Source organism: Haliotis rufescens, unplaced genomic scaffold, assembly GCF_023055435.1.
Source record: "Haliotis rufescens isolate VD_foot unplaced genomic scaffold, xgHalRufe1.0.p SCAF_57, whole genome shotgun sequence".
Taxonomy (NCBI): domain Eukaryota; kingdom Metazoa; phylum Mollusca; class Gastropoda; order Lepetellida; family Haliotidae; genus Haliotis; species Haliotis rufescens.
In genome coordinates, this window is record NW_025964301.1 from 1,186,852 (window position 1) to 1,214,733 (window position 27,882).

General features: G+C 41.9%; 1 protein-coding gene across 2 annotated transcripts in view; it reads left to right on the forward strand.

The window, feature by feature from the left end:
* The first annotated feature begins 2,778 nt into the window (after positions 1-2,778).
* Positions 2,779-27,882, forward strand: part of LOC124137862 — a 58,049-nt gene continuing 32,945 nt past the window's right edge. For both annotated transcript variants that reach the window (XM_048385365.1, XM_048385366.1), the window contains exons 1-3: positions 2,779-2,850; positions 26,743-26,886; positions 27,241-27,368. In XM_048385365.1, the coding sequence (XP_048241322.1) occupies positions 26,865-26,886; positions 27,241-27,368 (150 nt within the window). In that variant the 5' untranslated portion in view covers positions 2,779-2,850; positions 26,743-26,864. The remainder of the gene's footprint in view (positions 2,851-26,742; positions 26,887-27,240; positions 27,369-27,882) is intronic.

Below are 27,882 nucleotides of genomic sequence, written 5' to 3' on the forward strand. Positions count from 1 at the left end.
AGCGGAAGGTCCGGGGTTCGATCCCCGGCTGCGTCATACCAAAAGACGTTAAAAGATGGTACTTTTTGTTACCCTGTCTGGCGCTCGGCATTAAGGGGGTAAAACAAGGACTGGTCGGCTCGGAGTCAGTATACTGTGTCTGAGTGGGGTATTCATGTTAAACTGCGGCATGGTATCTCCGTGAGCTGGCACTATAAATCGGCTTCAGTCGGGACTAGTACAAGCAGCCACACAAACACACACACGTACATTCACGTCGCTATATAAGTGCAATAATCTTGGTCGCGACGTTAGACGCCATTTCACCTCACCTAAAGACTAATAATTTTATCAATCCTTTGTGTACCTTTTGTTACCTATTAGTTATTGCTGTTAATTTTAATCTGCTGCTTATCACAACATGTCATGCATATAAACCTCTCATCACTTGGTTTTTGTCACTCCCGCTTGATAAATGTGTAAGAATCTATATCGAAACATCGCATTATCTATAAAGTTGTCCGTTTTCTTATATATATTTTACAAAACAACGTATGAATGAACTACTAATTCTCGCGTGATAGCTGTGGGCGTTGTGGGCGAATATGAATACAACAGTCCAACGAGGTGAACTTAACCGTCTGTGGTCTACAGCTAATGCTATCAGATACAGATTCAAGCACTAGGTGGTATAGAGTACTCCAGTATACGTTTTTGCATTGCGGCATAAGGCAATATGTATTTGGAGGCACTTCTAAAAATCAGCGGTAGACTTTAGAGCACGTGTGACTACATATTTTTAAGAGAAGACAGGACGAACAACGAAGAAGTTGTTTTGCTGATGTTTTGTGAAGTTAAGCGCTACCCACCATATTTGTGAGCTGTTACTTATGCCTGTCATACGTATGCCTGTCAATGGCATCATTGGTTTGACCATGTTTGACAATCAAACGAGTGATAACACTGTGATGACGACCCATTTGTCTTGCAATGGCCCTGCATGACATGCCAGCATTTTTCAAGCATATCACTTGCCATCTTTCAGCGTTCGTCAACTTTCTCCTCACAATGGCTGATTTTCAACCTCTATTGGATGGGGAATCTCACACAGGAGCAAAATGCAACCACGTGTCTGAAACTTGAATTTTACTATTTATAGGGTAGGGAACTGCAGCAACACGTAAAGCACGCTTTCCTTGTGGTATCTGGACAAATTTGGGTTCATGAAACTACGGAAGCCTAATTCAGTCATACGTCATCATTTTTCGTATTTCTGATTCCCACACGTGAAATGAAGAGACTATGAATATGGCGGCGCTTAACTTTTGTGCATGTGTATATAATTGAGATATTTTGTGATTCCATTTCACGTGGCGAGGTCCATAGGTCACTGTTACGATAGTTATAGTGATATCCAAAAATAAATTCACTTTCCACCATATGTATTTTCCATCAACAAGTACATTATCTTGATATACGTAGATTCACTAACCACGATAAATTCGAAGCCGCCGATTTATTTTGTTTTTGCTGATGCGTAGTTTCTTTGCCGTGCGCGTTGACCCGTTCGTCGATATTTATCGCCGAGTTAGCCACCACGAAGTTTTTCTGAAATGTATAACACATGATCAACTCACAGAATGTTTTGTACTCATGTTCCAGAAGGTTTGAGCACAATACTGCCCCAGTCTTGCCGACGTCTATTTATGTACTTCATTGTAAATACCATACCATGAATCGTTCCGTTCTGTTGCTTTGCTGTTGCTTGTATGGGGACCTGTCTTTGTTGAGGACCGTTTCAATGACGAGTACATGAGGTCTACCTCAGATAACTTTACTGTCATTGTTGAACTCTGTTAATGTAAATTATGGCGTTTGTTTGAAAGCGGATATGTACGCAACTGCCACTGACACCCGAAAACGACCAACTGAAAACATCATGGTGTCACCAAGACTTTTTTATATACACAAAAAAAAAAGGTTAAGCACACCCTAATATATTTCCTTATTGTTTGGTCCATGTAACAGTCATAAAAGATATAATTACGGGAAGAATTATGTTTCCATGCATGACGCAGGAATGCCTTGTAATGCCATTGGTGGGAATTTGGGATATCATCACACTGCCGTAAGCCGTTTAGTCGAAAAACATGCTCAGACCGGTGATGTACAGGACCGTCCCAGATGCGGAAGACCTCCTGTAACGACACATCGCGAATCCCAATTTTGATTTCAATAATACTTTATATCAAACAAAGGCCACAAAACCCTTCAGAGGAAGCTAAAAGCAGTCGACTGCACGATTCCGACTGTATCATGAGCATGTGTTCATGAATAATCATCAAAATGAGATGATACCGGGTCTTCGCAAAGAAGTGAGCGTATCCTGCCATCATGAAAATGTGATTTGCGCTTTTCCTCAACTATTTTGTATTGACAAAGGGGGAAACGATCCATTAAAACTTGCTGCGTTGATACCTTATGGAACTTGTACCCCCCAGGTATAAATGGTGTCATACGACCCATCAGATAGTTACCATACAGGTAAAATCTGAATGGTAATTAATGTCCGAGACGGGATAAGAAAACTGATACGCATGCACGAGGTCTACGTGGCCTCTTGCAAAGTTGATTCAGTACATACAACCTGACTTCGATGTCTGAAGATTATTACCAGCGCAATTGTTTTCACATACCAAACGCAGCTAGAGTTATGTCACTACAGCCACGTGATGAGATCATATATCATGGTGTGTTGGTTACCCTTGGATCATAGATAGTTAGCTACCTGACGCTTGCTTTGCACATTCCTTTGAAAATGTACACGAGTAAGGTTCAAAAGAATCGTAAACACCAAATCGCTACCAAACAGTGAGTATGACCCTGTGTTTTAACATAGAGAACGCAAGAACCAGTACATGAGTCTGTTTGCTATGCTAACATTTTAAACATATTTATGACTCACTTGACTGAAAGACAAGTGAGTTTATTTTGTTGCTCGTTGCTCGTTATCCAATTTGTTCAATAGGTTCAAATATTGTTTTTAATTTGTCCACAACAAATTCAAATATGTCTGTTACCCGGCTATACTTTGACAAAATGTATGTATCTACTCAGGGGCAGTCTTAGGAATTAGGATCAAATTTTGTCTTAGGCTTAAGATATTCTCATAGATTGAGCTTCGTGATCCCCGATTTAAGACAAAACTTGGTCTTTAGTCTAAATCTTAAGAGTTAAGACAAAATATGGTCTTAAGTAAGTTTCATGATCCCGGGGCCTGGTGTCATCACTGCTTTTAGGGGATTTTTTCACCACTACTAGTAATGCACCACTATGCCTTTTACTCCCATTGGAATCTGTTTCGGCAGATAATCCGTACTGATGATTCTCTGGGGTTGACGGTAATCACAAACTAAAGTTAAACATAGATTAGTTGTATCCTGCCACGTGACAGTATCGTCACGTGACAGGATGTAATTCTCAGCTTGTGCGTTTCCGCCAGCAGGATCACTGGGGAAAAAATCGGATTTTCGGGTCCAAAGAAATCATCTAGTATGTTTGAAAAAGAAGATATCTACGCATTGCCGGTGTCACGAAATATATTCGCCCCCAGAATAAAATCTCCCTTTAGAACTTTAGAAGTTCTAGGACAGTTATTAACACGTGTCATGTCAGCCCTATGACATTCGCGATTGTCCACTTCCAGAAAACATCCTGTGTTGGTGTAACATGAATTAGTAAAGGTTAATTAGGGATGCCCAACACGTTAATTAATGAAAGACGAGTAGTCAAAACACTGTCATTTCCTGCCCAGGACATCACACCCCTACACGCTAAGGTCGGTGAGAAACATTCTCATCAAAGAAAACACACAGTCAAGACACTGACTTTTCTACGAGGACTCACGGTATATTTTCTCCCCCGAACTATTTATATAGACTTGTCATGCAGTTCAACAATACCAATTACCTAAATGAACACAAAATAAATAATCTTAAACAAAACAATAAATCATCCAATATCTTCACTCCAAAACTTAAAATATCAAAAATAGACACAACACTAGCCGATACACTAAATAAACAGACCGATCCTAACATCGCTAAAACCACCACACTAGCATACATACATGAAAATTGGCCAAATTGGTGTCACATATACACAGACGGATCCTCAGATCCGATCTCAAAACACACAGGTTTCGGAGTCCACATCGCACAACCAACCAAAAACACACAATCTTACCGACTCCCAAACAACCAATCCATTTTCACGGCCGAAATAATGGGCATGGCCTCAGCACTACACAATCAGCAATCTAAAAAACACCAAAAAACCTCATCCTAACCGACTCCCTCAGTGGACTACAAGCCCTCAAAAATAAAAACACTAAAAACCACCCCAAACTAATAAATCAAATACTCAATAGCTCAAACAACTTAACTAAGGCAGGTAAACAAATAGAGTTCATTTGGATCCCCGCCCACGTAGGAATCTTTGGAATTGAAAAGGCAGATAAAGCAGCAAAATTATCCCTTAAACTCACAGAATTAAGCTTAAACTTACCCAGCTCAAAATCAGAAATCAAAAGTGTCACTAAACAAAAAATCAACAAAAAATGGCAAAATATATACCAAAACTCAAATAGCCAAATCAGGAAAGTACTAAAAAAACACCTAAATAAACCAAAAATACTACACCCATCAAAAAAAATCGACAGAATAATTACTAAACTACAAACAGGCCACACCAAACTAAATAATCACCGTAAAATAGCTAATCTACACACAACAGGAAACTGCCCACATTGCAAACAACAAGAAACACCAGAACACTATTCACTGCACACACTACCAAACACACCGAACAACACTACAGCCCACCCTAAATCTTAAAACCGGACTTACACTAGAATCAATCCTAAACCCACAAAATAAATTAGAAAAATTCAAAGCCTTAGGCATATACCTAATTAAAACAGGATTAATTAGTCGCATTTAAACCCTAAATAAATTATTCAAACCAAAACTACCTTATCTAACAACCACCCAACACACACAGCTCCCTTAGTTCGTCCCCCACCCACTCTTGGCATTCTTTCCAAATCTCAAAATTTCAAAATTACTATATAAGCAACCCCTAAAGCCCCCCTCCTGGGTTGCACAAACTCACTTTTCCCCTTTTTGGAAACACATTAAATGGCCTGGCCGGGCCCGTGTGCGACATACGCTTGCAGTCGGAAAGCGCACGTTAAATCTCCAATATAAGTAAGTAAGTAAGTAAGTTCAACAAAGTGTCTTTGTGGTATATTTTGATGGATAAAATCTTTTACTTGCGTGCATGGCTGTTGGTATGTATAAATTTAAGTGAGTCAGTTTCGGGTTCAGTGGATTTCTTTTCTTTGTTTTTGTAAGCAAAAGCAGTATCTAGGCATTTCACTGGATCCTAAACTTAAAACAGTACTAACTAGAGGTATTAAAATTAAAATGCTAATAATGGGAATGTAAGTGGTACAAAAGTGTTCTCCTATTTGTAGATTCTCAAGGGTAAGCTACCAATCAAACCCTAGAATATTTTCTCCCCCCGATTATTTATACAGTCTTGTCATGCAGTTCAATAATTTTAGGTGTATTAAATCCTTATGCTATGCAGTGTCTGTGTGGTATTTTGTGATATACCTAAATACTAGATAAGGAAATGTATGAGGTAAGAATGTGTTCAGCTGTTTATAGATTCCCGTCGTCTAGCTACAAATACTGTAATGTATCAATGGTTGAAGAATTTTGAACTGAACTGTCCGAAAGTTTATATCTAAAAGTTTGGAATTGAATACAGTGATAAAATCTTATATCAATATGTGGACTCATAAATATTGGTTTTATGTTTTAACGGAGATAGGGGCGGTCGGGTAGCCTAGTGGTTAAAGCGTTCGCTCGTCACGCCGAAGACCCGGGTTCGATTCCCGACATGGGTACAATGTGTGAAGCCCATTTCTGGTGTCCCCCGCCGTGATATTGCTGGAATATTGCTAAAAGCGGCGTAAAACCATACTCACTCACTCACTTTAACGGAGATATGATATTTTCTTATGAAATATCGCGTAATAGTGTAATTTGCATGCTTTACCATTCATTGTACCATTCTAAACCATGTGAATGTTGTATGTCAGTCAATCGGGTGAGAAAACAGCCCAATCCTCGCTCTATAACGGACTATGTCAATCATTTTGCAAGTTGAAATCACGCCTGATACTTTATGAATACTTTATGACAGTTTATGGAGTAAAAATCAATCGGGGAATGTATCCAGGGATCCAGTCCAGAATCCTCCTTCTTCTCCGGGGAATGTAGCCGGGGTGTATCCAGGGTGTCTGCATGGTTCATCGTGGCATGGTTCATGATGCAATGATTCACAAGTTACACCGACTCCACTTACTTACTTACTTACTTACTTACTTACTTTGGAGATTTTATGTGCGCTTTCCGACTGCAGCGTATTTCGCACACGGGCCCGGCCAGGCCATTTAATGTGTTTCCGAAAAGGGGTAAAAGTTGTTTGGGAACAGGAACTGGAAACAGAAACGGTAAAAACGGGAACGGAAACGTAATCCTAGCTTTCTAGGACCGTGGCACCCAGTCGTAGCAACAGGGTGACCAACGACCAAAGTAGCTGCAGTTTGGGCATGGCGTCTCCTGTGATAATGTATTTCGCACACGGGCCGGGCCAGGCCATTTAATGTGTTTCCGAAAAGGGGTAAAAGTTGTTTGGCAATCCAGTAGGGGTGTTTTAGTGGTTGCTTATATAGAATTTTGGAAATTTTGAGATTTGGAAAAAATGCCAAGAGGGTTTGGGGGGCGAACTAAGGGACCTGAGTATGGAAGTTTGTTAGTTTGATTATGTGGTTTAGTTTTGGTAGTTTATGGTGGTTTTAAATGCGATTTATTAGTCCTGTTTTGATTAAGTATATGCCTAAGGCTTTGAATTTTTCTATTTTATTTTGTGGGTATAGGATTGCTTCTAGAGTAAGAGCCTTATGTAGATTTAGGGTGGTTTGTAGTGTAGTTCGGTGTGTTAGGTAGTGTGTGCAGTGTATGAGCGTGTTCTGGGGTTTCTTGTTGTTTGCAATGTGGGCAGGTTCCTGTTGCGTGTTTTCTTATTATTTTGAGGGGGTTATTTAGGTTGGTATGTCCTGTGAGTTTAGTGATTACTCTATCGATGTTTTTGGACGGATGTAGAATTTTTGGTTTGGTGAGGGTTTTTTTTAGAACCTTTTTGATTTGGCTATTTGAGTTTTGATATAGGCTATGCCATTTTTTGGTGATTTTTTGTTTGTTGACACTTTTAATTTCTGATTTGGAGATGGGTAGGTTAAAGCTTATTTCTGGGATTTTAAGGGATAGTTTAGCTGCTTTATCGGCGTTTTCATTGCCGTATATTCCTACGTGGGCGGGGATCGAAATGAATACTATTTGTTTGCCTGCCTTAATTAAATCGTTTGAGATTTTTAGTATTTGAGTCGGTAAGGATTAGGATTTTTTGTTGTTTTTTAGATTGTTGATTATGAAGGGCTTAGGCCATGCCCATTAGTTCGGATGTTGAATGTTGATTGATTGTTTGGGAGTCGGTAGGATTGTGTGGCTTTAGTTGGTTGTGTGATGTGGACTCCGAAACCTGTGTGTTTAGATATCGGATCTGAGGATCCGTCTGTGTAAATGTGACACCAATTTGGCTAGTTTTCATATATGTATGCTAGTGTGGTGTTTTTTGCTATGTTTGGGTCGGTTTGTAAATTTCTTGTGCTTGTTTATTTCTTGTGCTAGTGTTATCTGACTCCACTCGAGGGGTCCCTTTTTATAGGAGAGGCACTGAAACCCTGCTTCCTGATTGGTCGAACACGCAGTGCGCTGATTGGTCCGTTCCGGCGCCCGGCCTGAGCCTCGGTTTTCAAAACGGCCCAACCCTTGGGTTTCATTTCCATAGGAAATGGGTTTTTCCATGGGAGAGAAAGCACAACCCCGGTTCGACCAATCAGAGACCCGAACAGGGCGAGCGTGCCCTCTGATTGGTTGACAACCCAAGCTTCTGATTGGCCAGATTTCGATCCTGTTCTTTTGGGTAGACATGTCCACCACCACCACGATCATGTTGTAGAACGGTCGTCTGAATTCTAAAGGTGGACCAACATGGGCACACATGGACGTGATGTAGGAATGCCTACGTGATGTCACTCGTGACTACAAACAGACGTTGTTTTTTTTATATAGACATACATCCTGTTTTCACTTGCCCATCCATGCCGAGGTGTAGGCACTCGTGTTTTTGTTTTTTTTTACTCGTGTCTCGATGCAAACGTGGTTCCACTCTTGACTAAAAACAGATTGTTTTATAGATGTATAGATCGATAGACATACGTGATCGCTAAGTGTTAGCACTCGTTTATGCATACATGTGTGCTGCCATTCGTGTCTCCATGCAAACGTGGTGTCACTCGTGTCTCAATGCAAACGTGGTGTCACACATGTCTTCAAACAGACGTTTTATATACATATATATATTTATATGTATATGGATTGAGAGAGATCGATAGACATACGTGGTGGTTTACTCGTAGGCGTATGTTTTACTCGTCGCCGTGTACCTCCAAGAGGACGGGGAGGATGTGGGTTTTTTTTTATTGTTGTTTGTGTTGGCAAAGCAATGATCAAAACGTTTCTTTCGGGAATGATGGGTGGCCCTGAAAAGGGCCGTTTGGAGAAGAGGAAGATGAAAAAACGAGAACGGGAACCGGGAACGGGAAACAGGAACGGAAAAACGGGAACGGAAACGTCATCCTAGGAAGGCGGACATGCCACCTCATTCGCGTTGCTCTAATTCGCAGGCTCCTGGTAGATCTGATTCTCAGTGAGTGAGTGAGTGAATGAGTGAGTGAGTTAAGAATTAACGTCACGTCGGCAATATTTCAGCCATATAGTGACGAGATCAATTTATACAAGCAATAATAAATACATTTTGACTATATAGAAACCTGTCGACAAAGGACAGTTAAACAAACTAGACTAGCAACTAGCATTGAACTATAAAAAGATGTAATAATACACAAGATATGATAAAAACGGGCTATTGATCGCCAACCACTGAAGATAGATCACCATACTGGGGACCATGGGGACTTATAGTACCTTTGCTACCTGCATGGACCCCAGCAGGATTTATACCATATTCTCAGTCGCTGGCGATTGTGCGCATTTTTAGCCAAAATTAAAAAGACAGATATACTGCGATTGAAATACTAGGAGATATAAATATTCATTGATTGAAAAGGGACTTACAATATCCTCTCAGGAGGACGATAATTTTACACTACTTTAACCCCCTTCGAGGATACAGACAATAACAATCTCATATATAAATATAATATCACCTAAATTTAAAAGTCATTTTTTGATAGGACATATCAACATAATTTGTTATACAATTCTATTTCTTTAAAAAAAAAAAAAATTAAATGAGAACGAACGCAATTAAAAAGATCCTTTGTCGAAGTAACTTTGAAATACTTATCCCTTGTGATGGAAAAATCAAAACAGTCAATCATGATATGCTTGATGGTTATTCTTTCATCACAAGGGATACAAAATGGAGGATTATCACCCTTCAATAAATACTCGTGAGTATATCTGGAATGGCCGATACGACATCGTTGCATAATGACCTCGTCAAATCTGGACTGACAACCCAAGTATGTCTAACCGATAGTTGGCTTCATTTGATGTAATTTATTAATACCTACTTGGGTGTCCCACTTCTTTTGCATGAGATCTCTGATGTAACATCTGATCACAGGTTTATAATCACTGTATAGAAGTAGAAGTGGTGTCACAGATTTGTTAAGAGCTGCTTTAGCAGCAGCAGCAGCCATTGTGTTGCCTTTTATGCCCACATGACTGGGCAACCAACAAAAGACGATGTCGTATTGGCCAGTTGAAAGATCATTATAAAGTTCTCAAATGTTTAAAATAATCGGATGATCAGAAGAGACTTTTTTCAGTGCCTGAAGACAAGATAGAGAGTCAGGAAAGATGATAAATTGTTTATATACAAACTGTTTTTGAATGTACATCAAGGCTGTAAGCATAGAATTGGCCTCAGCAGTGAAAATAGAGCTATTGTCTGGTATTCTAGATGATAAATGTTTTGATCCAACGACAATGGCACATGCTACTTTGCCACCGTCCTTGGATCCATCAGTAAAGATTGAACGGTGAGTGTTGTATTTATTTCTTAATTGTAAATATTCCTGTTGATAAACTAGTTGATGAGTGTCAGATTTTATAAAACGTGTGAGGGAAATGTCTACTTCCGGCCTCACCAACTGCCAGTGAGGAGAAGACAAAAGTCGGTAAGGAGAGATAATATCCAGATCTAGATTTGCAGCATTAATATGAGATCTTAGACGAAATCCAAGCGGTGGAACCAGCTTTGATTTCTTCTGAAATAGTTCTTCATAGAGGGGATTAAAAACGGAGTCATACGCAGGATTTGAGGGATTGGAACGTAATTTAGTAATATACTGGAGAGATAATTTAATACGGCGTTGTTTTAAAGAGTGTTCATCAGCCTCGACATAGAGGCTGTCAACCGGGGAAGTTCGAAAAGCTCCAAGACAAAGTCTTAATCCTTGATGGTGGATTGAATCCAGTTTTTTTTAAATTACTCTTGCAAGCTCCAGCATACACAATGGAGCCGTAGTCTAATTTAGAGCGGGTTAATGATCTGTATAAGTGAAGGAGGGTTGTCTGATCCCCTCCCCACTTAGAATTAGAGACGACTTTCAACAAATCGAGGGCCTTCAGGTATTTAGTCTTTAAATATTTAATATGTGGCAAAAACGTCAAATGGTGGTCGAAAATCAATCCCAAAAATTTGGCCTCTCTTACAACCTTAATTGGAGTGCCATCTAAGGAGAGCTCTGGGTCTTTATGGGGTTTATATTTCCGACAGAAATGTGTACAATTTGTCTTGGTCTGTGAAAACTTAAATCCATTCTCAAGACACCATTTATGAATTTTATTAAGACACAACTGTAACTGTCTTTCAGTGGTATGCATATTTTTACCACGACATGAAATATTAAAATCATCCACGAATAATGACCCATCTATTGAGTCATTTAATACTTTAGATAAACTATTTATTTTGATGCTAAACAATGTGACAGACAAAATACTGCCCTGTGGAACCCCCTGATCCTGATTATAATGATCTGACAGGGTTGATCCAACACGAACTTGAAATTGTCTATCTGTTAAAAACTGGGATACAAATTGAGGCAAGCTGTCTCTCAAACCAAAGTCATGTAAATCTTTTAAAATACCATGCTTCCAAGTGGTATCATAAGCTTTTTCAAGATCGAAAAAGATAGATACAGCATGCTGTTTATTTACAAAAGCATTTTTCATAAATGATTCTAAACGAACCAAATGGTCAATTGTACTTCGGTTTTTACGGAAACCGCATTGAATATTTCCAATCAGATTGTTGGTTTCTAAAAACCAAACTAATCGATTATTTACCATGTGCTTCATGGTTTTGCACACACAGCTGGTTAGTGATATTGGTCTATAATTTGATGCATTACTATGGTCCCTACCAGGTTTAGGTATGGGAACAACAATTGCATTACGCCTGATGTCCAAATGTAATCAAATATTGTAAGTAGTGTCTCTAAACATGAATATGGCAAATGTTTCAGGAGCTGATAGTGAATGTTATCAGCTCCTGTTGCAGTATCGTGGGCTTGACCTATTGCAGTTTTTAGCTCATGGAGCGAAAATAACTCATTGTAATCTTCTCCATTTTGAGAAGTAAAATCAACCCTCTTCTTTTCCTCTTGTTTCTAATATTTTTGAAACTTATGATCATAGTTTGATGAGGAAGAGTGTTTGGCAAGCGTTTCACCCAATTTATTTGCAATGTCCAATGTATCTGTTAATAGATGGTCACCTTCTTTGAGATGGTGGACACTCGATTTTGAACCTTTACCTTTAATTTTTGCGATCATGTTCCACACCTTGGACATTGGAGTACGAGAATTAATTTTGGAGACATAATTTCTCCAAGACATACGCTTATTTTGTTTAAATGTACGGCGTGCCTAGGCATTTGTGATTTTAACATGATTTAAGTTATGGACAGTTGGATGTCGGTGGAAATATTTCTCTGCTTTTTTCCTGCACTTCCTCGCCTGTTGCAATTGGCATTCTTTATCGAACCATGGTTTTCGAATGTGTGGATTTGCAGAGGACTTAGGAATGGTCACATCAGCAATTTCAATCAGCTTATCCGAAAACAATTGAATAGGATCGGTAACAGTCATGAACATATCAGGTGTTAATCCATCTGTACAGAATTCTTGAAAAGAAGGCCAGTTGGCCTTGTCATAATTCCACCTTGATGAAGGTGGAACATCTGATGGATTATTTGCAGTTAATATTGAAGGAAAATGGTCGCTTCCGCACAAGTCATCTTGGACCAACCACGTAAATTCGTTCAAAAGATTTGAATCTGTTAGTGACAGATCTAAAGCAGAATAGGTCCCAGTAGCAGGATGTTAATAAGTATTTGATCCATCATTGTAAATGCAGAAATTATTATCAGAAATAAAATCTTCAAGTACTTTCCCCTTAGGATTAACGTTAACACTTCCCCACAATGGGTTATGTTTAAATCACCCATGATAATGCAAGGCTTAGGGAGTTGATAATATAAGGATTGAAGATCTGATCTCTGAAGCACAGAGGAAGGAGAAATATACAGAGAACACAGAGTTAAGGTTATATGTAAAGTTAATCTTACTGCTACAGCTTGAAGATGAGTTTGAAGTGAAACAGGGCTGTGGATCACTCCCTGTTTCACCAAAACAGTAGCTCCTCCAGTGGCTTTAACACCTGGTGGAGAAAATGAATGATAAGAACTGTACCGACGCAAATCAAAGGTGTCTGTCTCCTTGAGATATGTTTCATGGAGACAGATTGCTGATGGCGTAAAATCTTGTATTAAAAGATGTAACTCGTTAAAGTTGGTCCTAAGGCCTCTCCAATTCCACTGAATCAGTGGATGGGAACTGTTTATGTAACTGGTGGGTGAACAGGAGATCTATTTCTCACACTTCGTGGCGACTTACTTCTGTTGCGCCCTTGGTTATTAGGAGAGACATCCATGTCCTTCAGAGTCTGAAAACGATTATATATCTGAATCGGGTCACGGTGACCCTTTGAGACACGATCTGAAGATTTGGAATAGTCAACGTTTTTGATGGCATTTTTAACAACAGGGGATGGTGTTGGAACTGGAGCCATAGCCAGTTCAGGTGCTGCTGCCATTAATGGTGTTGATACAGTTGCTGATGGTGATGAAGTATCAGTTTGACAAGAAGAACTGGATTGAACAAAGGAATAGTTTGCTGTAGAAACCAAAGTGATGTCAGTTTGGCATTGAACGGATGCTACGGATTTTGGATGTGTGCGAGACACAGCAGCTGAGTAGGACAGAGCTGCGGTTGGAGAGACAGTACCCATGATTATACGTTTAGCTTCCAGGAAGGTGATGTTCCTTTCATGTTTCAATTTAACAATTTGATGCTGGATTTTAAATTTGGGACAGAACTTCGAAGAAGCCACATGGTCTCCTGAACAGTTTGCACATTTAGGGGTTTTAGTACACCTCACCTCAGTTTCATGATCATTTTTTCCACACTGGTGACATATCTTCCGATTGTTACATGATTGTGCACCGTGACCAAACTGCTGGCATTTGTAACATCTTAGTGGGTTTGGGATGTACCTGTCCACTTCGATGTTAAAATATCCTGCCATAATATATTTTGGAGGGGCTGATTTTGAAAATGTCATCAGATAAGTGTTTGATTTGTATACTGATTCTTCTCTTTTGTATGTGAACCGTTTCACGTGTGTAACACCTTGATCTTTTAATTCAACTGCAATTTTATTTTCCATCATATCATAGAGACAACGGCCCCTATCTCTGATGATTCCTTTGCTTGAATTAAGAGTTTTATGTGGTGAAATGAGTACAGCAGTAGAAACAAAATGTTTGGCAGATTGTAGACTGTTTTTGTGTTTTGTCAACCAACAGTAATCCAGACCGAAGTTTTTTAACATCTTGCACTTCACCAGCGATGCCATAAAGTGCCTTTGAAATGGCAAAAGGGTTGAGTTTCAATGGTGTACCATCGGCAGTGGAAACGACTAAAAATCGAGACCAACTATTTGAAATATTCTTTGGAATGGTATGTTCCTCATCAGAGGAATCATCTAAAGCACGTTTTTTTTTTTGGGGGGGGGGTTGAGCCATGGTGAAGTTGTAAATAGTTCAGCATCCCAGCTCCCCACCCACCATGGAGTATCACAAGGACAATGCTATAAGCCAGTGGATCTCCAACTGGCAGCACCAAGGATACTGGGATGGTATACTCAAGCAGATTAATGAAAAAAATCAATAAATCTACCAGATTGGCCCATGAGCCACCGCCTTCTGGGCATACGACTCTAGGCAATTCAAATATTTCACAAACAAAATACCAGATTCGTCACATCAACATTTGGCCAAGTCCTAAATTAGAAAGTTAAATCAAAAGTCACACAATTATCAACACAATAAGAGCTCAGGGCTTGGCATGACCAGCCGTTTGATAGGACTAGGCCCATCCTACCACCCGTCTAGGCGAAGTAAGGGTCAAAGTGGTGTATTGGGCATAGGAACACTATCCCTGGAACCAGTGGCCTCAACAACCAGACTCCCGTCCTCCGCCGACACAGGGGCGCAACCCACGGCAAACAGGTTGCCCAATTCGGTCGCCTTTTACGACCAGCAATGAGGTGCTGTGGAAACATTCTACCCCCGTTCCACACGGGGGAAGAGCTATTAGCGCTACCCAGCACTCACCACGAGGAGGTTGCACTTCACGAGTGCCGATCTGATTCTCACACAGATAGTGCAAGAAAGTAGCTGCCACGCTCTTGTGTTTCACCACCCCCGTCAGTTTGAGGTAGGCATAGTGAGGTGACCGCTTGTGGTGTTCCACTCAAGGATCGTCGTGGGCCGCCCATCTTCTCAGCCCCACACTGCAATGAAAGCAGAACATGCTATCGGTGCTTTATGTGTACACGAAGCCCGCATGGGCCATGTCTTCAGCATGCTGTGCCATCTGCATCGGCCACGCCTCAAACGAAGGGACCCTGCTTTCAAAAGATTGATGACATGGCGACGTCAGCCTACTGGATGGCGATGGCGTTGGTGGCGGTGGCGACCTATCATCACAATCATTCATACTCTTAGTCCACAGATGAATCTTGGATCCATGAGCATCCGTCATCTCTGTCACCATGGATCCCTCACTCGTATTCTTACTGCTCTTCTTCTCTGCCATTCTCTCGATGCGATGATTTTCACAAGTGACTCCACTCGAGTGGCTTCACTCTTTATAGGACAGGGACCGGATTGAACATTGCTGCACGCTGATTGGACCAACACACAGAATGCTGATTGGTCCGACCCTTGTGCTTCTTTTCATTAGGAAATGGGTTTTACCATGGGAGAGAAAGCACAGCCCCGGTTCGACCAATCAGAGACCCGAACAGGGCGGGTGCCCCCTCTGATTGGTTGACAACCTAAGCTTCTGATTGGTCAGACTTCGATCCTGTTTTTTCTTGGGTGTGCATGTCGATCCTGTTTTTTCCCTCAGGTGTGCATGCCATTCCCCATCCTAAAGACAACACAACACCTATTTTTTCAACCATTATATTTTCCCCGCTCACATGAACCAAGAAAACAAAAGCCACAGGATGAGTGGCCGTCCCTGTGATTTTTGTGAACAGGAAACTTTGTCACTAGGAGTGAACAAGACACTCTTCTCTTCTCTTCCAAGCTTCCTCGGAAAACAGACGTCTGTATTTTTCATTCACTTCTCCATCAGGACAAAACACACAGGGGACTTTGGTGTGCTTCAGATGTTCTTTCCAGGGTTTGTCTGTGGCTTCCCATTGGCAGAGTGTCTTTGTCCCACGATGGCTGTGACTCTACTGAAGGAAGGTTTGCGGGTTCGTTTGCTTTTATGAAAGTTTCCTCTCCTCATCTCATAGGTTCAGCAAATGCACGATCAGCGTCTCAGATCTCGAAAACAGGCTGGCACGTCCGCATGGGTCTTGCAACATGATGGGTCCAAGAACAGGTAAGTGTAAGGTTCCTTGGTGGCGTCTTCATAGGCTTCACGCAGAAAAAGAACTTTTTCTGAAAATACCTAGTGAGCCAGACTGTCGATCTGCGAAGCATCTCTCGGATTTGTAAAGAGAAGCATGTTGTGAGCATTCAGACAAATTGTGCGATGTTTAGGTGATTGGGCAAACAAGTTCTGAGTGAGATACAGCACGGATGTGTTTCGGTGATGACTTTTCTTGGTGAACCATCGCAGCACTTCCGTTTCTTCTTCTTTCGTATTGTCGCCCAGCAAATTGTCGCCCAGCAAATCATCGATGACCAGCCAATGCGGGGCCACCCCTTTTTCAGGCAAGGCACGATCCGCTTCTTTCATGCTGTGCACAAACTCAAGATCGACCCATAAGCTGTCTGCCATCTCTTCCAACTCATGATGGAGTGGTTGCCATTCACTGTACACCCACATGATACGATGGGGTGGCGTATCCAACACCTCGGGGGGATGCATCTGCTCCAAACATGATTTCACAAAGGAACTTTTTCCAGATCCTGTGGGCCCCGCAATGAACATCGTAAAAGGGTGACGTAGGGTCAAACGTGAGGTCATGACTTCTTCATCATCATCATCATCATCATCATCACCACCACGTGACACCATCCTGTGTTCGGGGTGACTGACACACGGCAGCGGCGGTGGTGGTGGTGGTGGCGTTGGTGGTGGCGGCGGTGGTGGCGTTGGTGGTGGCGTTGGTGGTGGCGGCGGTGGTGGCGACGGTGGCGGTGATGTCACTGGTCTCTAAGGTGATGGTTTTGGCCATGGACGTGTTTTTTTGACGAAGTAAGGTATCTCTTCTAGAAAATGTCTTACCACAGTCTACTGTTGATGATGAGGGTGTTGCTACTACTGCTTCTGTTGCTGGTGTTGTTGTTGCTGCTGCTACTGGTGAGGGTGTTGCTACTGCTGCCACTGCTGCTGTTGTGGCTGCCACTGCTACTGTGGGTATTGTTGCTGCGATTGCTGCTGCCGCGGTGGGTGTTGCTGTTGATGATAATGCTGCTGTGGGTGCTGCTACTGCTGCTGAGGGTGTTGTTGCTGCTGCTACTGTTGTTGTTGCTGCTGCTGCTGCTACTGCGTCTGCTGTTGTTGTTGTTGATGGTTCAGTCCGTTTTTGCCGTGTATGATTCACCCTGTTTGCGTTTCTGTCCGTTTCCCTCCAGGTTTTCTGTTTTGTCACTCACAGGTAGTTCCACACTGGGGATCCAGATCACATACCCCGGTGGCAATATGGCCTCAACGATCTTTACCTTCTCACGTATCACGTCATGGTAACCTTTGTACAAGGCACTCGATCTCAACATCTGCCAATGCAGAGCTACCTGATCCTCCATGATGTCGGTCATTTCACGATGTCCGGCATTGGTCATCACACTTAGCTCTTGAAAGGCATTAAGGGTCTCGTTCTCGCACCATGGTTGGTCTCCCCTCTTCTGTTTGAGGATGTGGTAGTAACTATTTTCCCATTGGTACATGATGCTGTTGCTTGGACAGTTCAGTGAAAAGTGAAAAGAGAACGTCTGTCGTATTTAAGGCACTGAATCCCTGCTTCCTGATTGGTGAAGAACCCGACCTTCTCATTGGCTGGTTTCTGTCCCACACGGCACCCTGTGTGGCACACCTGTTGTGTTTCTTTTCCATAGGGTCAGGCTTGTATCATGGGAGAGAAAGCACAAAGGTGTTTCGACCAATCAGAGGGCCGCCCAGGTCGGTGACAGTCTCTGATTGGTCCAAAACCGTAGCGTCTCATTGGTCATATTTCGATCCTGTATTTTAGTATCTCGAGGTGTATGTCGATCCACTTTCGCTCGGTGGTTTCATGGCTTCACGGATGGAAGTGAGCAGGGCATGGTACTCTCTCCGAACACGTCTGTCTTCCAGATAAAACGCCAACAGCCAACACAGCATGAGGAACATCATGAAAATGGTTTTGTCTCTGTACCCAAAGGGGAGCGTATCTACATGCAGGTCTGTGATTGAATCGTAGATGATGTGTTGCTTGTCGTAAATGGTGCGGTAGTCTTTTGTGAAGGGTTGGGTCTTGCTGAGGTCCTTTACGGATGATCTGATGGGGATTATGCAACCTGATTTTCTTCGCCTCCTCTCCAGACCGTTGTCCCTCAATCAGTCCTTTCATGGTGTTAAAGTTGAGGTGTTGTGGGTTTCTGTAATTCAACATAAACCCTCGCAATTTGCAGGTCGTGCGCGTTCCATCGGGTCTTGGGTTCATTAACTCATAGGCATAGTTTTTGGGACCTCTGACACAAACGTCTTGATGGTGTCTCCGTTCAGTTCGTCTCTTAACTTTCCCAACGTATTGCCCAGCTCTCGATTCCATTCGCCTGGTCGTTGAATGTGAATGACGCTGTCTGTGTCGAAGTACAAGGCCCTGCGACCCAATGCATCCTGGGTTCTTCCTGATGTTGTCCTTGTTCAGCTGGATGCCTTCTTTCTGATAGATCTCCTTGATGTAAGCAATGTGATCGGTACATCCCTCAGGGTATCTGCTGGCTTTGAGCTTCAGCTTGAAAAAATGGTCGACATAGGGGGCATGGAGTTCTACGGTGGTGTAGGTGCCCACCCAGGCCCTCTCTTAGTCCGTTTGTTCGCAGGTCATCTCTGACCGGGTATCGGCACATGTGCGGCACAAAGGAGTGAGCAGTTTTCCACCCAATCTGTAGGGTAGTAGTGGATGGTAGAGCTGTGTCGAGGGTAGTACACGACATTGGATAAGACCTTTCAGATCAAACAACTTCTCCACAAGGTGTTGATGGAGGATGGTCGGGTGTCCCGTGGGAAACTCTCCGGTCTTGCAAATGTAGGAATAAAGCAAACAGATAGCGACATACCGGATGGTTTCACCTTCTTGGGCCTCGTAGTATAATCGGGTGGCATTGGTTGGTCCTCCATAGAAGGCGTCGCAAGGGTTTAGCGGGCCAGGTAGGTTGGTACAATGGGGTCCCTGCAAGAAAGCGTGCAAACCTGGGTCTGACCGTTGCTGGGCTTTAAAGTCACATTCCCACATGGTGACGATACGTTTCACATCAGGGTGTTGCTTCAAGAGACTCAGGCGATAGTGGGTGTTGATATAGCATGCTCCCATCGACATGCCAGGCCGGGACGAGGTTCTCCAGGTGAGGTCTTGTAACAAGAGCAGTACCCATGCCAAAAACAGCCCATGAATTCATAGACGGTACCTGTCGCTGGATCGTAGCCATCCACACTGTAACGATGTTTACCCTCTCCGCACGTGAACGTCTTTTCACCTCCAATCTTGGCGTGCTGGATGTGCAGATCGGGGTCGGTCTCCATGAGATAACATAACCAGTTCATACAGGCCTGGCAATACCTTCTCTCGGGTTGGTAGCCTTGAGCTGGAATTATGGCTATGGTTTTGGGTTTCAGAAAGAGTTTTCTGAAGATTTTCGCCTAGAGAGAAGGGAGTGTCACCACCTTTGCAAAGGGATCCAGGCCGCACTCAATCATGAAGTACTTTCGGAAGGCAGTGCATCCACGTCTCAAAATATCAACATCTGGCAGTAGGCTAAGAGTTCTTCTTGCAAATCAAACAAGGCTCCTTCTTGAACTTTCTTGGTATGCCACTGGAGGAAGGCAGTGTGTTCCGTGGGAGACATGCCATAGGGATCGTACATGACGGCTGGTGGATAAGGACCTCTGTAGGTCTGGATGGGCTGAGTATTGAACATGTGAGGAAAATACCCTTTCTTCAGTTCATTCAGTTCAAAGGTCTCTGGAAATGTTTTCAGCGGCTGGGATATGAAATTTAAACTGTCTTTGAAACACAAACGTCCCATGGTCGTCTTTAAAATCTGTAGCCCTCTCCGAATCTCAGCTATCACCACATGCGGGAGCATGCCCTTCATAATCAAGTGCAGATCATAACCCTGCACGTTATGAGCAATCACATAAATGACGTCATCCTTCTCAGGCGGCTGGACAGGGGTGTTCTTCGTCTCCTTTGTCTCCTCCTCCTCCTCAAGCTGGGTGGCGCGTCCATCTCCATGGAATCCTCTCCCTCCCCCCCCCCCCCCCCCCCCTCCTTGGACGGTTGACGTCGCCGAAGCTTTGAAGGAGGCTTGCTTGAGAGGGTTCTGTCATGTTTTCTTTGGCCTAGGCATGCTGCTCCCTTGCGTGCGTCCTCCTCTTGATTCCTCTTCTTGGGTGTTTCAGACAGGGTCATCAACTATGCACACACATCGTCTAGTGTGGTGGGGCCTTGAAACACTTTCTCGTTGCTTCGAGGTCTGGGGTCACGGGTTCTCGACTCACTAAGCATTGAGGTTGCTCATTGGGTGTCTCCAAGACGTGGACATGCTGAAAACAGGTCGGACACCTGGGAATCTACAAGCACTGGGTCCTCCCTCTGACGGTGACTGGGTTATGACATCTTTGGCATGTCAAGCAAGGTATCCCATGATCTTCCTTGGGTCCGCAAGGGGTGGAGTGGAGGCATGCATGGCAGCAGTATTGCTTGCAGCGGGGATGTTTTTCGGGATGATCATAACCGTGGTCACAGAGTTCGCAGTAATGGTTAGACGCTTAAAGGCTTCCATGGAAGTGCTGACATCAAAGTGGTCAAGATGATGGTATAAATGCAACACGGTGGCATTAGGTGGTGCCTTATCACACTTGTACAACAGTCTGTTGAATATATCTTGACTGTAGACTTTCAGTTGATAGTTCATTTGGGCCAAGCCACGTCCCGCGTGTTCTAGGGTGTCAAGGCCCGGACAGGGACCTTTAGGAATGCCAAGACGATGAAACAATGCCCATGCCCATTTGCCTTGAACGTCGACTGGATCTGTTCTCGTCAGTCTCTTTCTCAGACTTGACCATTCTTAGGTCAGAGAGTCGGGCTTCTGGGCATAATGCTGTGCCACCACAATGGCCCTTCCCAAACAGGATTGATCTTTGTTCTTGTTCCGTACAAACCACTTGCGTTTTAAAAAGGGTTCGAGTCCAAGCACGTTATTCAGATGTCGGCCACTGCCTGATCCTAGCCTGTCGGGATCTGCTACATGTACTAAGGTCACAACCATGGTGGCATCGATGGTAAGGTCTTGGTTGGACTGTTGGACTTTTTCCACAGCATGCAAGATATCTTGGCCATGGAGATCTTCAAAGCGGCGAAATGGAATCCGTATTGAGGTGTCCAAGCAGGGTGTTGGATACCTAGACCAATACGGTCACCCTTCTGGCCTGACATCTGTTGATAGAAGTCCTCGATCACACTGTCAAATAAACATGGTAGCTCTATGTGTAGGCGGTGCGGTGGTACGGTTTCCAAGTAGTCTGGGTTGAATGTCAAACGATAAGTATGGTTAGTACTTCTTAACCATCTGGACTGAGACGTCTCTGCCTTCTCCAAACGATATGGTGTACTTTGTTTGCCAGTCATGATGGCTATGAGTGCCTGATGAACGTCATGTAGCAGATGAATATAAAAAGTACTTCAATTGAAAATGGAAAGGAAAGTTTTATATCGATCGATTGAGAGTCTGTGTCTGATACCTTGGGGATTTGTGATTCTTTGAACAAATCTTCCAGATTATCATCTCTTATGTCTTTAGTTGTAAATAAAGTATGACAGTATTTCTAAACATGATCAATAATATCTTGGTATCTGTCAAGAGTTTGATATCACTTTCAAGTTAAGTTATGGCCTTATTTGGGAACTTTTGTTTTTCAAGTGATAGAAAATACTTTGTTGGTTTTTCTCCTTTCTACTGCCAATTTGCTTTTGCTCCCATTATTGATTATAATTCCGTCAGTTTTAATATAGTTCAGTTTGATTTGTTTAGTTTTAATTTCGTAAATTTCTTGTAAAATGTGGATTTTCCGTTCGTTGTCATGTTCCTTATGTAATTCAACTTCTAAATGTTCAAGCTTTTCATTATTTCTTTTTCTTCATTAGTTCTATAACGTTTCTTGATTGATGAGTATTTTATCGTGCATCCTGTTTTATTGCATAGCAAAGCTTCGTAATAGAGTTGTTCATTAAAAGCAGCTTTTTCACCATTTTTTCCATTTGTTGTATTGTTCAACTGTTTCTTTAATAATATGAGACAGTTTATATACTCTGGATCAAAAAGCCTTTCCCCCTTTCAAGGTTTGTGAATTTCTATTTCTATTGATATCATTGAATGATCTGATCAAAAACCTGTTAAGTCAGTTGAAACATTTGATTTGTCAATATTTCTACTCACAAGGAAGGAGTCTAGTCTGGCCTGTTTTAATGGTTGGGGTTTTCGCCAAGTAAATCTTTTGATATATAGATTAGCTTCCCGCCATGGATCATAAAGATTTAATTCTTCTGACATTTCAAGAACAAATCTTCTTGATTTGGGGTTATTTAAGTGTTTGTAATTGTGAGTATCCATTTCTTGATCCAGTACAAGGTATAGTCCCCACAAATTATATTGGTTTCAGAATCTAATTCATAAATTAGATGCTTAATGTTTTGATATATAGAGAATCTCACCCAAGTGGCTTTTGATATCAAATATATCAACACAAGTTGATAAAAGTGGAAAAATTTCGAGGCTTGCCGAGGATTTTTGCCACTTTTATCAACGAGTGTTGATATATTTGATATCAAAAGACCCGAGTGTGAGATTTTATTTATCATCCAACATCATTCTTCCAACTTTTTCAATTTGTAGTCAGTAATTAGCAGGGTCTTCAGTGTAAAAAGTACTGCTATCAGCTTCAGTAGCAGAGCCATTAGTGATGTCATTTGATTGTGATGTCATGGTAACCAGTGACGTCACAATGGTCTGCAAAGGATTGTGATGTAATTTCATTGCAGCGATATCTACAGTGTAGATATCACTTGATCTAATTCAAGCCATATCTCCTGTGGGAGCCAGTTTTGGATGATAAAATTCTGGTGTATCCGCATTAGGACCTTAAATGTTGGCTATGGTAAGAACTTCGTCAGCCGTCTTAATCTCAATTATCAAATAATTTCCCTTTTCTTTTTTCACTAAATTCTTGTAATATCTGGTGCTCGAAATTATCTTCAAATAAAATGGCTACCCCTCTTGACTGACTGGAGAATGACCATTCTAGTTTAATTTTCTGTTCTATATCTTTGGTAAAATGCGTATATCAATGGACCAGCGAAGATTTCAGGGTAGAATAGGTCTTCAGCAACCCATGCTAGCCGTAAAAGGTGACTAACGGGATCGGGCGGTCAGACTCGCTGACTTGGTTGATGCATGTCATCGATCCCAATTGCGTGGATCGATGCTCATGATAATAATCACTGGATTGTCTGGTCCAGACTCGATTATTTACAGACCGCCCTCATATAGCTGGAATATTGCTGAGTGCGGCGTTAAACAACAAACCAACCAACCAACGTATATCAAATGCAATAAACATTAATAGGTTGTTATTTCATTACGTAGTAAGTCAAGTTACTTACAAAGTATTTGTTTCCATGCAAATCTGATTAATTCATTACGAATAATTTACACACGCCGTCAAATATCACATACCTGTCGGAGTTATAAATCATCACCTCCAACTGTCCATCACCGTGGCTGACAATTCAACATGTGTTGACATGTTCAGATTACCGCACACGAAATGCACACTCTTCCTATCATACTGATTGTCGAACAACAGAGCACGAGTCTGATATTTTCTCAATGTATCAGTTATAGGTAGTGTTGAATAGAGACAGTAAGATATGTGGAGTTAAAAACAAGATACGTTTAATTTTAATTGTGACTTAAAAAGATATAGTAGTTTTTAAATGACCCAGATAGTTTCTCAGCTTTTTCACAAATATGAATTAACGTAATTCCCAGATACTTCTTTGTAAGATGTCGGATTTAAACTAATATCAGAGTTGAAGATGGATTCTGGCGTTCCTTAACCTCGAGCACAACGTCAGTGCCAACCAAACGCACCCTTGTCCACAGATTTTCGTTGTCTCGTATATCTAGCTCTGTCGACTGAGGATTGCATGACGCTTCTTCATCATGGCTGGTAGGCCTGTTTGGATACTTAATCCCGTTCCCTTAAGTAGTTTCCGTGGCTCAAAAAACGTCGTCTATGTCATACATCTAGGGATGATACTTGTCGGTGGAGTTGGACGATGTTGGTGTTGATATTCCGATTTGGGAAACCTATGTGTAATCTACATTGTCAGGTTGTCCATCCTTGCCTTGTCAACTTATAACTGATCCGTGAAGACTTTGTTTCAGTATCTCGTCTGTGTTTTCTTTTGGACTCTCGGTAATACCATAGAACAGCAAATTTTGTTTCCTGTCTTTTATGACTTTCAGAATACATTGCCTTTCGAGAATCGAGAAGGCACGTTTCATGTCCCCTTTTCAATTCAGAGAGATTTGAGTTCATCACTGTGTACAGAGACATCGTGTTCTACATTCTTAAGTTTAGTTAGAACATGGACTCATGATGTAAATTCCACACCTAGTGGTTGCCAATCATCATACTGGAACCAATTCTGTTTAGCTGTCATCCAAAGTCTGGCTGCCTTATATGAAAAGTCTGTAGCTGTTTCTACTGACAAGGCCTCAAATAACATAACCATGATATATTTCAACATAAACATATGGTGTTATTAGAACAAAATTCCTGTACACCATAAAAAAATCACATTAAAATAGAAGACAGGCTTCAGGGAAGAAAGATTCATTACCGACATGATCTTCACACAGCTGCAGGAAAAGTGCTTTGAGAAGAAGCGTAAACACTACGTCTCATTCATCAACCACCGAAAACCCTTCTGAGCAGAGATTGCAAGGCTTGGCTGCCCACCCAAGCTTGTCAACACAATCCATTCATTCCACACTGCCATGAAAGTCACCATGCAGTTTGACGACTCGTCCTCTGATGCTTTTGACATTCCCAGAGGAGTAAAACCAGGCTGCATACGTTAGGCTTGCTTTGCCTCCACTGGTTTTGGAATCTGAAGCATGCCTTTGGACAGAGTCTTACTCCACACAAGATTGGATGAGAAGCTGTTCAAACTGGATCGACTGAAGTCAAACACCAAAGGGCAAGTAGCCCTTATCAGACACATGCTTTTCCTTCAGCAGCTCTGGCACAGAAACAGCTGCAAAACCTCATGGGCTGATTCTCAAGTAGATGCCAGCACTTCAGCTTGACCAATTGCTTAAAGATGCCTAACATGATTGGCCAGCACGCCGACATCAACAACAAGCTCACCTGCCTCAGTGCCACTACCACAAGCTATCCTTGTATGCTTAAATGATTAGGCCGATCGGCAGATCGTCAACCACCTTTCCCTGACTGCCAAAAAGAGTATGGGAGTAGAGCAGCCGACAACACACACCAAGGAGCCTGCGTCCTCAGCAGCTTGCTATACGGCAAAAAGACATTCAACGCCAGTCCAGATGTGCAGCCGAAGGCACATCGTCGGCTTCAGCAGCAATGACCGAAAAACAACGACTAAAGTCGTCTCCCACGCCATGATTCCATGTTTCTCTGTTCTCAAACACTGCCGACTTTGCTGGCTCGGCCACGTCCACCTCACAGAGGATGGGGTGGTGTCGAAGGACCTCTTGTATGGTGTGCACGCCTCTGACAAAAGGGCACATCAACGTCCACATGCGCCACTTCAAAGACGGTTGGAAGCGACTCGCCCGTGACTGCGGGAGATAGAGGCAGGGGCTCAGCAGAGGACTCAAGTCGTACTCGGCAGGAGTCAGCAGACTCTATCTGTCGAACAGGGACTGCCATTCACAAGTAGGCCTGTACAGACTTTGCTCCGCCTGTCAACTGACTTTCCTTTAACCCATGGTCTCCAGATATTGATGGATGCCTACAAAATATAGAAAATAAAACATCTGACCATCCTGTACAGAAAAGTAAAGTGTTAAATTTTGTTATTTTTATGTGTCTTTATAAAAACAAAATTGAGCAGCCTGTTATGTTTGAAAAAATAATTGAATAAATGTTTGCTCCCTAATTTTACTATTACTGTAAAGATGATTTAGAATTGTCTCTTATCCCACGATTTAAGAGCCAATAAAAAACAATTAATATATTTAAAACAATCTGGATGATCAATTTTAGCATGTTGAAAGACAATGGTTACATTCGCGCTTTTAGGGACAACATTTACTTGAACATCAAAATACTTAAAGTAGGGACAAACATTTATCATGTAAAATGTGTAGGTAATAATGACTGGTTTGTTAGAACCATTCTCGTTTATAAAAAAAAGAAAATGCCTATAATTTAGATTTCTGAACAAAAAAATAAGCCAAACTTCTCTAATTGTTTATAAATACACATTACTATATACGAAGGAGTCCCAAAGGTCTTAAAATTCATTAAAACAGGCAAAAGGATTGCAATCGTAGGATACACCTCTGAATTGCACATGTGAACTTATCTCAATATCTTCATAAATACCACAGTATTTACTAGTTGTATTCGAATTCACGTTCCAGATTCATTGTACAACGTTCTTAGCTTCTGGAGAGTTGTGCCAGTACCACGACAGACAGGAATCCCGTGATATAATTTGCCATACATCCCTGTTCTGTACAACACTACAAAGGCAAGGACAAGGATGGCTTCTTCGTTGGTATCAAGTAAGTATTACACATTACATTACATGTTCATGTCATGTTGTCCGTAACTTTGTAATCAAAAATGTTAACACTCGTGCAGTTGTGGTCATCCCTAATGTTCAGTAAAAAGAAATACTGTCAGTAAGCCAGTGCTTGATTACACTAAACAGATGGCCAAACTCTTGTCGTAGTCTTTATAAAAAGATACATCGAAATAATATATTGGCTACATCATCGTCTCCACATGTTTACATGGTTTTGTGAAAGATCGGTGGTAAAGTACTAATTGTATATATAGTCAATGGCTAAGCGATAAATCACAAAGAACAATGAAGATCAAAGCGTGGTTTACTTCACGATAATTTCCCTTTCCAGATGAATTAACTAATGACACAGAGCTACTTGGACCAAGTGGTGGGAAGTTTGTTTCAAGTGTGGACAGCAGGGTTGTTCTCGACATTCCACCGAAGGCACTGGCTTCATCTTACACATTTGGGCTTCAGGTATTTATATTTCAATATATGTATTCAAAACATACACATGCACAAAAGTTAAGCGCCACCCACCATATTTGTGAGCTGTTACTTTTGGCACTTAATGATGACTATTATGACGAGATGTACGTTTGTTATAAGCCGTATATGTAAACCTCATGTAATGCAAAAGTTGTCCCAAAGCAAGTTTATCTTGTGTTCCAAAAGAATATGAGCAGAAAGGAATTTTACCGAAGACCAGAAATTGAAGGATTAGAAAAGATTGAACAACATTTTTTGTCATGTAACTGTCATGATATCAGCAGACCATATCATGTGTCACATAGACACCTTAGGGAGTGCAGAGTCTATTGCAAGACAGAAACATCAGTAGCATGTGTATGATCCACAGACATTGACCACAGCTTCAACCCTGAATGCTTCTCTTAGGCAAACGGATACATTCTTAGTGAAGTGCGGCTTCAAGTCCAGCGAGATTTTGAACTGGGGGATCACGATGTCTAAATTTTCCTGCCAATAATGT